Source organism: Schistocerca nitens, chromosome 3 (genome assembly GCF_023898315.1).
Source record: "Schistocerca nitens isolate TAMUIC-IGC-003100 chromosome 3, iqSchNite1.1, whole genome shotgun sequence".
Taxonomy (NCBI): Eukaryota; Metazoa; Arthropoda; class Insecta; order Orthoptera; family Acrididae; genus Schistocerca; species Schistocerca nitens.
This window is the reverse complement of record NC_064616.1, coordinates 31387946-31402894: the sequence shown is the minus strand read 5'-3', so window position 1 is coordinate 31402894 and position 14949 is coordinate 31387946. Positions and strand designations below refer to the sequence as shown.

Genomic DNA, 14949 nt, shown 5'->3' with positions numbered 1-14949 from the left:
GGGAGGGGGGGGGGGCTGCTAAATGCCAAGGACCCAAGTCCAAGTTGAAAGTTCTACTTGAGCCAATTCCTATCCTGTACAGAAGTTTTACACAGTAGTCAAGATCTCTAATGTGCTATTTATTCATATGCTCTATTCAATTTTAGGTCTTTAATAATTTTGTTCATAAATTTTCCAATCAGCATCCTGTAACCTATGTACTGACTCCTTCCAATGATAAAGTAACTTTGGCTCACATGATCCATGCATCAATACATACAGTTACATAATTTTAAGAATGTGGTGCCTTGCAATGTTCATCCTGTGAATAGTCATTATCTCAGATTCATAGTGCTTCCACTCATTCCACAGGTGTCAGGCCTGGTGATAAAGGTGGTAAAGGGTGTGACTGGAAACAAATATCACAGAATATTTCAATTTACTTTTAACCTACCTTTTCCTTCTGTGACGAAGATTTGCCATGAATGGCAAAGTTTGGATTCCAAGTTTAGGTCCCTATCCTCAGTAGGATTATTAGGTTAAGGACATAACGGTTGCCAAAGTGATGTCCAATTGAAAGACTTTCACATGCCATTGACTCCCAAGGAAAAATAATAATCATCTCCTAGATGTTGTAGTGTTACTGTAAATCAGTAGTGTGTCTGCATATCCACTATAATTCATACACTGGCATAAGTTTTTGCAAAATTTCTGTTAACTAGGTACTTATTTAAGGCAAGAAAATTAAACAGGAATGTTATGTTCGTTCCCTTCCCAGAACTATCATTGACTCACTTGGCAAACATTCCTGCTTTTCTATACATTTCACCCCACAATATTGGTAAAGTTACCTAAATAAATTAGTTTTACAAAACTTTATAGGAGTTCATCTTAACGTGGCACGAGCGAGCACACGCAGAGCTCTAATTTTCTGGACATTATTTCCACATAATATATTAAACTTGTAGAACACACAATTTTGTTTTTACCACTGTTACTGTGCCAAACAAAAATTTCTTAGTGACAATATGCAATGTTCGTACCAAGTTTTCGATTTGTTACTTATGGAAAACAGTTCAATAACATTTTAGATTTAGTTCGATATCACTATGGTGTGTAAATAATCATAAAAATGGCACTAGTTTCAATTTTAACATCATTTCTACTGAAAGTAATGGTAAATATATTTTACACCAACAATTAAGCCATTATGTTTATGCTATTCCTGCACCAACCTGGGCTCATTCAAAAGACCCAGAACTACATCTCATAAAGGGACTTATAGTGGATCAACTCTGAGGGATGATCCCAACAAAGGCATTAAATTTTTTATAATTTTTCCATGAATTATGTCTTTGGGACAGATATTCCCCATATCATACGAACACAATATAGATTCGACTTTCTCCAACATGGCACTACAAATTATATATTCAGATTCCAAGCAGTGATATTTCTGTAATTGAGACATATTGCTGACTAAAGTTTTGTATCAGCACTTATGTCTAACACAGACTGCTTGCAGCCCAGGTCAAACTGATTTTCCACAAGCAAATATCAGATACATCACACAGCTCATTCGCACAAAAGGCGATCCAAGGACACCAATTACAGCAAAATATGATATTAAATCCTTCCAAAAACCACTATTTCAAAGAAACATTGCATAACATTTACTGCATCTGATGACAGGGCTTGTGATGTGTGTCATAATACGATTCTACACATTAATGACACTCAGCACCAAAATCATACCAAGAGGAAAACAAAGATATTGACATTTTATCATACAAATGACCCACTTACCACCAAGTTTATTGCAGCTTTCCAACTTCCAGAGCACATAATTTAGACAAAAAATCTTCTCACTAAGCAGCAGCAACACACACACACACACACACACACACACACACACACACACACACACACACTTATGTATTAAAGGTTTCAGGAGCCAGTGGCTGCTGCTGCTCCTCCTCCTCCTCCTGGCAGAGAGGTTGAAGGTGAAGGAAAAGGATTGGAGAGGTTTAGCAAAAGGAGTAGAGTTTGGAAAAGTCACCAAGAACTGCAGGTCAGGGGGGACTTACTGGAGGGGACGAGAAGGAAAAAACTGACTGTCAAATATTGATTATTTTTGTTGTTATATCAGATCATCATTTCCTTCCACTGGAAATTTAGACCCCCCATTACACCCTAAGAAATCTTAATAAGTACAAAGATAATCACTACTCACCAAATATTAGTTTATCAGTATAGAGGAACCCAGGAAAGGAGGAAAATTGCTCAACTCTCAGACTAAGCCCAGGACTGTTGAAACTAGACAACTTGCCATCTTTTCTATATGCTTGGTATTTATCAGAGGTCCAATTTAGTCCCATACATATTGCATTCATTCCTGAATTTTCTATAGGTGCAAACATTTTTGAAAGAGCAGGAAATTCTGTCCACAGAGCTTAATCACATCAGCTGATTAAGATTTTTCACAGCAATAGCTTTTTGCACATACAAGTAATTCTTGCAGAATGTTCCAGTCCTTGCCTTCCTGGTCCTATATAAGATAACTATTTTGTGTGGGATTTGGTCCAAGGAACTGCAATACAAATTAATGCAAAGAAACCATGAACTACTTGCTACTGCTGTTTTAAGCAGTTACTATTATGGCTTACAGATAACTCAGTCGAAAACATTTTTGCGTCTATTTTCTCATGTAAGCTGTATATAACAGTTTGTATTTTAAGGAAACTTAGAACATACGTACTATGTACATAATCACTTTTATTGCAGCTAGTACATCATTCACAAGTAAAATATGACAACTTCCACCATAAGTTACTTTCACACAACTGTATTATGCACAACCAGCACTATTTCATTAGTTAATGCTTGTAGCAAGCTTACATCCAACACAGTAGCTGACAATATTAACAATGCACTAAGTAGTATAACAGTGAAATATTTACACCAAAACTTTAAGATACTCTACTGAAAGTAAGCCTGTTATTCTCTTCCAGAATAATGCTTCAAATTAACCAAAACATAGGCTGGTATAACACAAATACTGGTTGCCAGGACTGTTGCCAGGACGTATTTTTCCTGTAAACAAAGAGCAAAAAATTACGATTTATAAATTTTAGTCTCAATTATAAAAGCAATGCATTTTCAGTTTTCCAAAAAACTGAGACATTCCTTGCATTAAGATGACAAACCTATATAATTGTAAAATTATCCTTGGGCAAACAAATTACTAACACTAAACAATTCGTTTGGCTGCAAATGGTTACACTACTTAATGTCTTTTTGATTTAAAACTTTAGAGAACCTTTAGCAGCTTTGTTGTTCACAACAACATGATACATATCATGTGCTAGTAACATCAATGGAAAATTAAAGAGCACCAAATGAAATTAATGTGAATGCAGTCAACATTTCCACACATCTGTCAACACTCATTACAAGTCACGAAGTGTAACAAAATATATACTGTTAAAGTTTTATTTTATACAAGCTATTTCAGATACACTATGACAATATCAGTATCTCAACTGAGCTTGTCAATGTCAGTAAGCTGTTCATGACAGGGGCCACAACCACCTTCAAGCTCTGAAGAGAGAGAAAACCACACACCCCAATTTTTGGCAGCAGACAGCAGAACCACATCACAAGATGTCAATCCACATGGTCCTTCCCTCATTTTTCTTTCTTCACAGCAATCATCTTAAAATGTATGAATGCATTTGACTACAAGCAAAACAACTCTATTTGTGGGGGATGTCTATGATGCAACAAAGCTTTCCACACACTAATAGCCTGCAGTGATGTTATAGGTGACAAATATAAGTACATTTGCTGTTACTTTATGTCCAAAGAGTTCACATCATTCAACATGCTTCACAAGGTGCTTGGTAAACCACTCTGTCCATTTCACAACAACCACTTACATGTTTGAACAGTAGAACAAACCCCTGACTGTCTGGTAATAGGTGATCTGAACATACAAACTTTTAGACTACCAGTGAATGGTGTGGTTAGGAAATTTGCAGGAACCTTTTTGTTGTTGAATGGATGCCTTTTATAGCAACACCATACTGAAGGGAACCACTACACAGCTCTGTGCCCAAGTAAAAGATCTCTTAAGTTTCCAGCCAAAAATGAGTCTGCCACATTGTGTGAGAGAGACATGCTGGCTACTACATTGCTTCAGAAGGCACAACTCTTAGTGTAGTGTATACGAAGTACAAGTGTAGCTTTTGGTTCTATGGTTCCTTCCTCTATGGAACAAAAAAGGAAACTGAAGAATTGCAGGTCACTCAAAAAAAAAAAAAAAAGAAAAAAAAAAAGAGCAACCCAAGAGGAGCAAGTAGGAAGGTCACATACTTTCCTACAGAAAAATTTGAACCCCAAAGTTGTCAGAATTTAACAATTTCATAATCAGATTATTTTTATATGACAAACCAATGCCCTACATGGGAAATAACACTGGTTCTTGGAAGAAGACCAATCTCTTATTAAGAATCAATGTGTTAAGTGTGACACAAATGTAGACATTTGGCTACACCACAGATCAGTCTCTTACCACAACTTTCATTTTGCACACACATTCACCAGCACACCTGAACTCAACAGCAGAGATTTTGTTAGACAAAGTGTGCATTATCACACAACTAATCCATTTACTTACTATTAACTAAAGTATGCTGCCTCTTTCATATTTTACTTCAATCATAAGACCAGCAGAAGATGGAAAGGGGGACTTAACTGAAGAAAAGGATTAGAGAACTACTATGACGATTACCTGACATTGTCAGCTGTATTGGGAGGTAACTGCACAATCTAAACACTGTTGATCTTATTATAGAAGATCATTTGCCCAGACTGCACAAATAACACACAATGATTACCAGTTTCAGTGAAATTAAATCACTATCTTCAGCTCATTTGTATAGAAAGACTCTACAGGACCAATCCATTTTGTCAAGTGGTTCACATTAATTGAACAACTTATAGAAATTATATTCCATTGTACTGTCTGTAGCCATATAAATAAGAAAAAAGCTGTCCAAACAATGCACAACAGTTACAAATAAATTATGAGACACATGTATAAAACTCTTTCATGTTGTGTCCAGAATGGCAGTTAATTGTGTCAATACTAGTGTTACATTTGCTTCTGTTTACCAGTACATATATGCACTGTAAACACCGTTGCCTAGTAACTATGGTTGATTATGCTAGTTGTGGTAAAAGAAACTGTTGGCACTAACAAAAGTCTTCACTTCTATCTATACAGTTACTCCCATGAGCTAGCACTCCATAACTTGGAAAGTTATCAAGTATGAAAATGTGTTCATTCTGAAATTAATACCATGATATGTACAATACCCCTGTACAAATAAATCTACTAATGTGAATGCTTTACCCAACCTTGTTATTGCATACTTCATCTTACTTAAATTTCCCAAATAAACACATTAATTACTTCACATGCGAGTTTGTGAACTTTCCACATCCAATGTAGTAGGCAATGCAAAAATGTCTTTCAACTTTTTCATTTACAGTGTACTTCAAAATTTAAAAAAAATTATATATATATATATATATATATATATATATATATATATATAATTTCTCAGTCTATCTACACCCTTTAAACATGTCAAAGGGCATTCTACAGGATATGTGGTTTAAAAAAAATTGAGATTTTTCTATTACTGAGTACATTACCCAATTTACCTTGCAGCTACATTTTTTTATAAATAGAAATGGAGGTAACAAACAGCGATACCCAAAAGCAATCCGTTCCCACAAAACTATTACATATTCACACTCACTGCCTTTGACCGTTCCCAACCAAATTAACCTCCAACCTCAAAACGTATATATTGATTAGTGTTACCACATGACAAATGGTGGGTAGCAAAGGGAAGCACTATCGCACACTAGCCAACAAAAGCAAAATAAATTTGAAGTAATCATGAAATGAATTTCAGCCTACATAATTTTACATTCACACACACACACACACACACACACACACACACACACAAGGTGTGCACTTTTTCTTGGCATGTGGATCCAGTTCCTGGTCTGATGCAGACATTACCTGAGTGTTCTTTGGTAAAGAAATCTCACTGCAGTGATGGTACATGCAAAGTATGATGCCCAAGTAGCGGTCACTCACACTCACCAGACATGATTACACAGTTGTCAAACTTCCATGGTCTTTTATGGGAACTTCACAGACTTTGGAATATATGCATAACTCAGAAATCAGTATATTGACTGGCGGATAAAAACATGAAGTAACCATGTCATAGTTCTGAAAACACTTCTGAGGTTTCCTGGCAGGTTTTTAGTAAGTTTAGCTTCTCTGCTGAGTAACTTTCAACAGCTCTACAAATAAATTCATTACTACATATAGTTTACCTAGGGCCCTAATCAAATTACTGCTACAGTGTCTGAAAAAGTAAAGCTCTACAATGTATAATGAACGTTGAACAAAGCCCAGCACTATTATACTAAGATATGAAACATTTATCATAAAGACATACTGTTGCCAACTCCGTCCCCACACCCCACCACCAACGAAAAAAAATAAAAAAAAAATATTTTGACTTACGTTCATACAACGTAAACAGCAGGCTGATTAAACTTTTAACAATCATAACTAACAGGAGTTGGAGGAGACTGGTGTTTAAAGTCCATTGGTCATTACTTTCAAAGGAACCATCCCAGCATTTACCTGAAGCTATATAGGGAAATAATGAAGAGCCTAAATCAGGATGGCCAGACGGCGGGGTTGACCCGTCGTCCTCCCCGAATGAGAGTCCAGTGCGCTAACCACCGTGCAATCTCGCTCGGTAATGCATGATACGGTTTTCACACGTAGCTAACGATGTTGTAAAGGTTATACGGCCTTCTACTTGCACACAAATGTCTTACAACCAGAGTGTATCGAAAATAATTCGAAGTAAGACTTGCACGCTACAACAAATATTAGCGGCCTGTTCTTTCCGACCCTAGAATAGAAAAGAACCTGCTCGAAACCTTATCAACTTGAGGTAATATTAAATCATTTAGAAACGGGTAACTGCGTCAACAAATATCTTCATAATCTAAATTACTACTATATTTTAACTAGCTACACTAAATGATTTTGAAAAATAAAAGTTATTTGTAAGTGTAATGCTCATCTCAGATAAGTTTCACAAACATACCGCTTTTGAAATTTTTGATCGGGGCACACCCGAAACAATAGACCGACTTTGGCAAATCATGCTGCCAAATCTCGGGGCTACACGGAATGCTCCTTGAATTCCAATCATTTTCCTTACAAGTTGTTCGAACTGCAAATCCTTCTTCAATGGCTCAACCTGCAGTCTTATGAGTTCGGAATATGGCTACACGAACAAAGATGATAGACTTATATTTTTAGATGTTCGGGAGGCCAAAGATGCTACGTAGTAACTGCTGTAGCATGTTGCTATCACATATTGTATAATTTTTTACGACTTCGTAGTTGTATTTACAGTGTTCTTTTAAAATTCTTATACTTGAAAACGTGAGGGGGTTTGCCTATTGAGTGAAACGCACAGGTTGATATTGTCAACATTCAGGCAGCTGCTTACTGTAGTGTACTGTCGTAGTCTCGATGAGAAAACTACTAGCCGAAAGAGTAGAGTTTTTCTGCTCAATGAGCATGAGGCTTATAGTTATTGGATAGTTTTGGTCTTACTTTCATGCTTAGAAATGCCTCTCAGAAATAAAAGTTAAGTGGATGGTTTATATTTGCGTTGTGAACTTAAAGTATGCGATTGTCAAAACATTAGACAAATGTAAACATGGCGGCAGACTGTGTGGAGCTGTGTTTATGTTCATGTAGTGTGGATATGCGAGGGTCTTGAGAGAGAATAACGAGCACAAAATGCGAGTTCTAAACTCAGGTGAGTAACACTCATGTGAAAAACAACACATCGTTTATTTTCAATCAAGACGATAAATAGATACTTGTGTGCATGATGGACATGACTTTTTTAGTTTTCAAACAAAGTTTGATACAAGAGAATGGGAAACAGTTTTAAATAAGTTTATATTGTTTATGCTACATTCCAGCTTGATCATACAATAGTAATTAGAGATTCTCCGATTTCGGTTAATTCGATCGGTTTTTGCAGCCTGGATGCTGGGCAAGAAATGAATGTCTTTCGAGCCCTCATTCCTTGTGCGTTGCAGCGTAGTTGCTGGGCGGGAGATGATCGCATGACTGGTAGAATGGGAGCATCTGCCTCCAACCTGGCAGCAGAGTCTCAGGGCCAAGTTGGTGCTATGAGTCAAACTGCCAGATATTCGCCTGCTTTTCAACCTGTTGTTGCACCTTCAGGAACAAGTGAACAAATGTCAGTGGCTGTAAGGTATGGGCGTTTTATATTATTGTTTTCTGCCTTGTTCAGTGCCCCTTATGTGTGGTTTTTCATTGGCTTCTGAATTTTGTAGGGAGAGGAAGAAAAAAGCAACTGGGTTTGCAACACTCAGAAAAAGATTTATTCGTCGTCGTCGGTCATCAAAGGCGTGTGATCACGGGCGTGTATTACGTGAGCTGGTTGCTGAATGGGGACCTATGGAAGTTGGAGCTTTATTGGAAGAATACGAGGCATTGGCAGCCTTGAAGGACCTATCAGTGCAAGCAGAGTTGGCAAGACCACCAGCCGCTACTTACAAACAAGATCTGTCAACGTTATACGATTTTAAATATTGTACAGATGCAGATTTGGTGTTCAGAGGGTTGTGCTTCCCAGTGCATCGTGCTTTGCTGTCTGCGAGGTGTCCGTATTTCAGAGACTTGCTTGCTGGCTGTCCAGGATATGGAGCACGCATTTGCCTTGAGCTTAGGACTCCTGGAGTTGATGTTCAGATGTTTTCTGCTTTATTACGATATTTATACACAGGTGACATCTGTCCTCATGATGGTAGTTTGGATGTTGGTTTGTTACAGAGGCTTGGTGAGGAATTTGGTATGCCGAATCCTCTTGATCATGACTTGCGATATCTGTTAGAAACGGGTGATTATGCTGATGCTGCTTTGGTTTTTACTTCTGACGGGGATTATCAGAGGCCAGACTCAGGAAGTTCTGAATATGGCTTTCGGCCAAAACTAGAACTTCCTTGTCATAAGGCAATTCTGAGTGCAAGATCTCCCTTTTTCCGCAATTTGATACAGCGTCGTACCCGCTCTGGAGAGGAGCATACAGAAAGAGCTCTTCATATACCAACAAGAATAGTGTTGGATGAAAGTGTAATACCAAAACGTTATGCTCGTGTGCTGTTACATGCTGTTTATTTGGATACTGTGGACCTTTCATTAATATTAAGAGGCAGTGGTTGTGGAAGCAGTGCAGGAAGTTTGGGAGAGGTATGTCAATTGTTAATAAATAAATCATTTGTTACACATTTCTTTGTTTTCATTTTAAATGTTCCATGTTTATTTTTTATTACTGTACCTGTAAATGTCTGTGATTCATGTCTTTTACCACTGTACTTACAGGTGCAAGCCCTGACAAATACTGGTAGAACACGTCCAAGTCCTTTGGAAGAAGCAATGGAACTTTATCAGATCGGCAGATTCTTGGAACTGGATATACTTTCTCAGGGTTGTGAAGATTTAATTTTAGAGTGGCTGACTTTGGAATCACTACCAACAGTATTGAGATGGGGAAGCCAACCTCATGGTTCAGCTTGGGTACACCGTCAGGCTCTTCACTTTTTACGAGAGGAGTTTCAGACAGTGGCACAGTCACCTGTATTACACCAGCTTGATAAATCTCACTTGATTGATGCTCTGCACAGTCACTTCTTGCAGGTATGACTTATTTTTATATTAACTAATGGGAATCAATGGGTCATTTTCTGCTTGTTGTTCTTGCTTGTATTCTGTATTCAAGTGTTTTGCATTATGTAAGTCAATATGTAGATTGTGGTTGGGCACTGATTAAGACACTGGACTTGTACCCAACTACTATGGATTGTCTTCTGTGGTTTTTCTAAACTATTTCAAGTAAATGGTGCAGTTATTCCTCCAACAACGTTATGACTGATTTTTCTCAACTGTACCTAATGTGAACCTAGGCTTTGTTTCCAATACCTTAGTGCCAAATAAATGCTAGCTCTGATGTCATTATTTCTTCCCTTTCTTCAGTTAGATAGCAGTGCATTAGCTATGACACAGAAGACTTGCAAAAAGCTTTATATCGTATGAGGATAGTAAGGTGGTAGTTGTTTGTTCAAGAGAAACTTTGTTAATCTTCGAGCACATGTAAGAGTTTCTGCTACTTCTCTGTATTACCCAATCATACTGAATTTAAATGGGAGGTGTTGCAAATTTGTTACCTACTTCAGTTATCTGAATGACCTTGCATCAATTAATTCTAGGTATGAACTGCAAACAGAAGTGCGAAAATGTTTAGTTTATAAATTACTGTATTTTTCAAAGTGAGGAAATACACTCCAATTAATCACATCACATGAGCCTCGATTTTTCGACTGAAATGGAAGTTGACAAAATTGCCCTGATGACATTAAACATTTTCTTGCACAATCACAGGTATTTAAAGGTAGTGAGATGACACTTCACAGACCATATTATAGATTTAGATGAAATAATTTTTTTTAACTGTTGGGACTTTACTTTCTGAGATATTTATGGAAGTACATATGTGTTTGTGTTACCCACAAGCCAAAGTTCGTTACATAGTTGGCTGGTTAGTTAGTTGTTGTTGTTGTTGTAGCGTGTTCCATGGATCATTTTGCATGGTATGTACATGTGGTTACATTGTGAATATTTCTAAGTTTTTAAAAGTTTTTGTTGTTTATTTTTCATGACAAAAAGAAAAAAGATATGCAGATATGAGTTAGTAACTCCTACCCACCACCTGTAACACCTTACAATAATAGAAATTATTCCACAAAATAAGAATTTTCAAGGAAAATCTGTCTCAGTTCATTTTCAAATTTTGCTTTGCTGTCTGACACATTTTGTATCACTGGAAAATTTTTGTTGGACCATTGTGCACCCATTTTTGTGCTAAAGACAACTTTAATGTGGCGTTATGAATGTCATTTTTCCTTCTGGTATTGTAATCATGTACATGATTGTCCATTTTTATCTGTAGTGGATTAGTCACAAAAAACTTCATGAGGGTATAAATATATTGCGAAGCAGTAATCAAGAATATCCAACTCCTTAAACACGTCTGTAAGATGATTGTGGGGCAACATCACATATCATTCTTACAACACGTTTCTGAGCAACAAAGACTTTCTTTCTTAAAGATGAGCTACCCCAGAACATTATTCTGTACGACATTATTGATGAAAATATGCCAACTTACTGATTTCTCTCCCCAAGATATGCAGTGATTCTATGTGCAAATGTGCTTGAACTAGGTTATTCTGGTATTTCCTCACCATATGCTACACTTATTGATGATGTAATACCTCTAGATGAGCAGAACTGAATATGTTATGCCTTTTTTAAAATTGAGGGTGAGACCATTCACAGCAACCCCTCAATGATACTTTTAAAAACATTGTTTACCATTTCTCCTGAGTCTGTATGTATGCTTGGATTGATTGCAGTGCTAGTGTCTTCCACAAAAGAACTAATTCTGATTGTTCTGTATTAGCAAGATCCTGTAGTATGTGGAAAAATAGTGGACCTAAGATTGAGCCTTTGGCTGCCCCATACATGATTTCTCCCGTCACTATTACATCCCTGAATTATATTGGTTGAATTACTAAGTACAGATTTCTGCATTTTATTGCTTAGAAAAAACATTATTCGTTAGTTCGATATACCATCAATCCTATAAAACTTCAGTTTATATAGGAGAATACTGTGATTCACACAGTCAGATGCCTTAAATAGGTCACAGAAAATACCAACTGGCACCATTTTATTATTTAATGTTTGTAAAATTCGTTGAATGATCATGTAAGTGGCATTCTCAGGAGAGCAACTCTTCTATAACCCAAACTGTGATTTGATGATGATATTATTGTTGCTAAGGTGGGATACTATGCTAGAATACATCACCTTCTCAAAAATTTTGAAAAATGGTATTGGTAGTGAAACAGATTGGTAGTTATTGACATTTCTGTAATCATTAAGCTGAGCATCCCTGTATAACTGACTGGGTGAGTCAGTTTAAAGATTAGATGATTGCAAGGGCATACCCCCTCCAATAGTACCTTGCCTAGCAAAGTACTGTGATGTTGAAACTAATTTTCACATTGGGGATAGCTTTAGCTTAACAGATTTTGTAGCCCTATAATTATTTTGATTCTTGGCACTATTCTTAACTCAGATACAGCACTAAGCAAAAAACTACATGAAATAAATCAAACTCATTAAAGCAGTTATCAGATTAGAATGAATTATTTATTCAAACAGTACTTTCTATTGAAATGGAGGGAGGATGTTCCCTGCCATGTATGACTCTCACAGGTTCATCAAGGTGGTTACTAAGTCCAAATATGAAGTGAATTGACTGAGTATATTGAAATAATAAGTGGAGGAAGTGGGGAGGAGAGTGGGTGTGATGAGAGAGGCAGATGGTCTTCATCCCTAGGTTACATTTGTCAACAGTTCAGATTGTGACATTCTTCAGGGAAAATGTGGAGACGTACATGCATATTTGGCAATAGTTGTAGGTGTGGTATTCAGAACAGGATTAGGACAACTAACCACAGCAGCAAGTTAGAGCTCTTTAGTAATGGAAAGGTCTGTCCTATTTATTAAGTTGCTACAGTAGTCAGGTGACGCAGGTAGTAGCACACATCCATCACCGTAGAATACAGTGGACTATGGAGTACAAATTCAGTTACTGATAATTCAGATATTTATATAATTAATTTTCTTCTTATTTGTGTCTGTTCTCAAATGATTTATTAGTCTTTCATGAATTGCCATATTTGGTAGTGAAATTAAAAAGAAGGGAATGCCACGTAGTACACCATGTGACCATACTTCTCTAAGAACCTCTTAAAATAAGCTCTTTGTTACATTGTGATATGTAAGTAAATGAATCTACTTGATTACTCTGCAATACACACTTAAGTGATTGGCAGAGGATTCATTGAGCCACTTTCAGACTAGTGACCATTCCATTCTCAAATCTTTCCATGCGTGCACTGATTTCTCTATTTCATCATGATGGTCCAGCAACGTGGGTGGGAGTTGTCAAGATATTTTGACGTTTGGAGGAGAAATAGGTGATTGAAATTTTGTGGAAATATCTCGCCACAGTGAAAAAGCCTTTGTTTTAATGAATGTCACCCACAACTCACTTATCATATCTATTACCCCCCCCCTCATTTTGCAGTAATACCAAATGAGCTGCCTCCCCCAGGGTGGTACATCCGTCTTGTGAGTACATACATGGTCACCATGGGGTCCCAGCACTTCTTCTCTTTCCGTGCTGCAAGCCTATCTTCCTACTGTTCATTTTTCCTGTCCACTTTTCCGTTGGATGGTCTTCTTAGCACCAGTTGTTCTTGGAACTTTTTTGTTATGGACACTCTTTTTCTACAGTCTCCTTGTTGCATTTGACTTACTACTTCTTTTCTAAATTTAATGGAATGTGGATCACACAGGGAAGGTCACCCAGTGTGACATATAATCCACTTTTATTCCTTCCTCTCTTTGCACCCTTCTTTCTTGCAGCAGTACTGGGCCCATAACCCAGCAAGATAGTCATTCGGTATGCGAGGTGGTGGGGTAGGGAGGAAGGGTTGTCAAATATGTGCACTGTGGTAGCCCCCTGACCAATCAGGGATTGCACTGTTAGTGCCTGAGCTGGAAACTCCCTGCGCAAGCCAAGGAGTACGTACCTGTCTTGGCTGGGGCATGGGGACTCTGGGCAATGGTCTACTGGCCAGGTAAACCGAGTTAGAAAACTGCTACGGAAGCAAAGGGAACTTCACAGCAAACATAAACATAGCCAAAGCCTTGCAGACAAACAAAAATTACACGAAGCGAAATGTAGTGTGAGGAGGGCTATGTGGGAGGCGTTCAATGAATTCGAAAGTAAAGTTCTATGCACTGACTTGGGAGAAAATCCTAAGAAACTTTGGTCGTATGTCAAAGCGGTATGTGGATCAAAACAAAATGTACAGACACTCTGTGGCCAAAATAGTACTGAAACAGAGGATGACAGACTAAAGGCCGAGATACTAAATGTCTTTTTTCCAAAGCTGTTTCATAGAGGAAGACTGCACTGTAGTTCCTGCTCTACATTGTGGTAGATATAGAAATAGTTGACAGAGGGATAGAAAAACAATTAAAATCTCTCAAAAGAGGAAAGGCTGCTGGACCTGATTGGATACCAGTTTGATTTTACACAGAGTATGCGAAGGAACTTGCCCCCCTTCTTGCAGCCGTGTACAGTAGGTCTCTAGAAGAGCGTAGTGTTCCAAAAGATTGGAAAAGGGAACAGGTCATCCCCATCTTCAAGAAGGGACATTGAACAGATGTGCAGAACTGTAGACCTATACATCTAACATCAATCAGTTGTAGAATTTTGGAACACATATTATTTTAGAGTATAATGACTTTCTGGAGACTAGAAATCTACTCCGTAGGAATCAGCATGGGTTTCGAAAAAGACGATCGTGTGAAACCCAGCTTGTGCTATTCGTCCACGAGACTCAGAGGGCCATAGATACGGGTTCCCAGGTAGATGCCATGTTTCTTGACTTCCGCAAGGCGTTCGATACAGTTCCCCACAGTCGTTTAATGAACAAAGTAAGAGGATATGGACAATCAGACCAATTGTGTGATTGGATTGAAGAGTTCCTAGATAACAGAATGCAGCATGTCATTCTCAATGGACAGAAGTCTTCCGAAGTAAGAGTGATTTCAGATGTGCCACAGAGGAGTGTCGTAGGACCGTTGCTGTTCACAATATATATAAACGACCT

General features: G+C 37.7%; 1 protein-coding gene and 1 long non-coding RNA gene across 2 annotated transcripts in view; one reads left to right on the top strand and one right to left on the bottom strand.

Moving 5' to 3' along the window:
- Window positions 1–2734: 2734 nt before the first annotated feature.
- Window positions 2735–7603, bottom strand: LOC126247970 (uncharacterized). Its single transcript, XR_007545391.1, has 2 exons — window positions 7194–7603; window positions 2735–3072 (listed from the first exon to the last, which is right to left on the bottom strand). It is a non-coding gene; the product is annotated as an uncharacterized LOC126247970 (long non-coding RNA).
- LOC126247969 (BTB/POZ domain-containing protein 7) overlaps window positions 7481–14949 on the top strand; it is a 61379-nt gene continuing 53910 nt past the window's right edge. The window contains exons 1-4 of the mRNA XM_049948535.1: window positions 7481–7919; window positions 8151–8387; window positions 8470–9385; window positions 9518–9832. Coding sequence (XP_049804492.1) covers window positions 8170–8387; window positions 8470–9385; window positions 9518–9832 — 1449 coding nt within the window. The 5' untranslated portion in view covers window positions 7481–7919; window positions 8151–8169. The remainder of the gene's footprint in view (window positions 7920–8150; window positions 8388–8469; window positions 9386–9517; window positions 9833–14949) is intronic.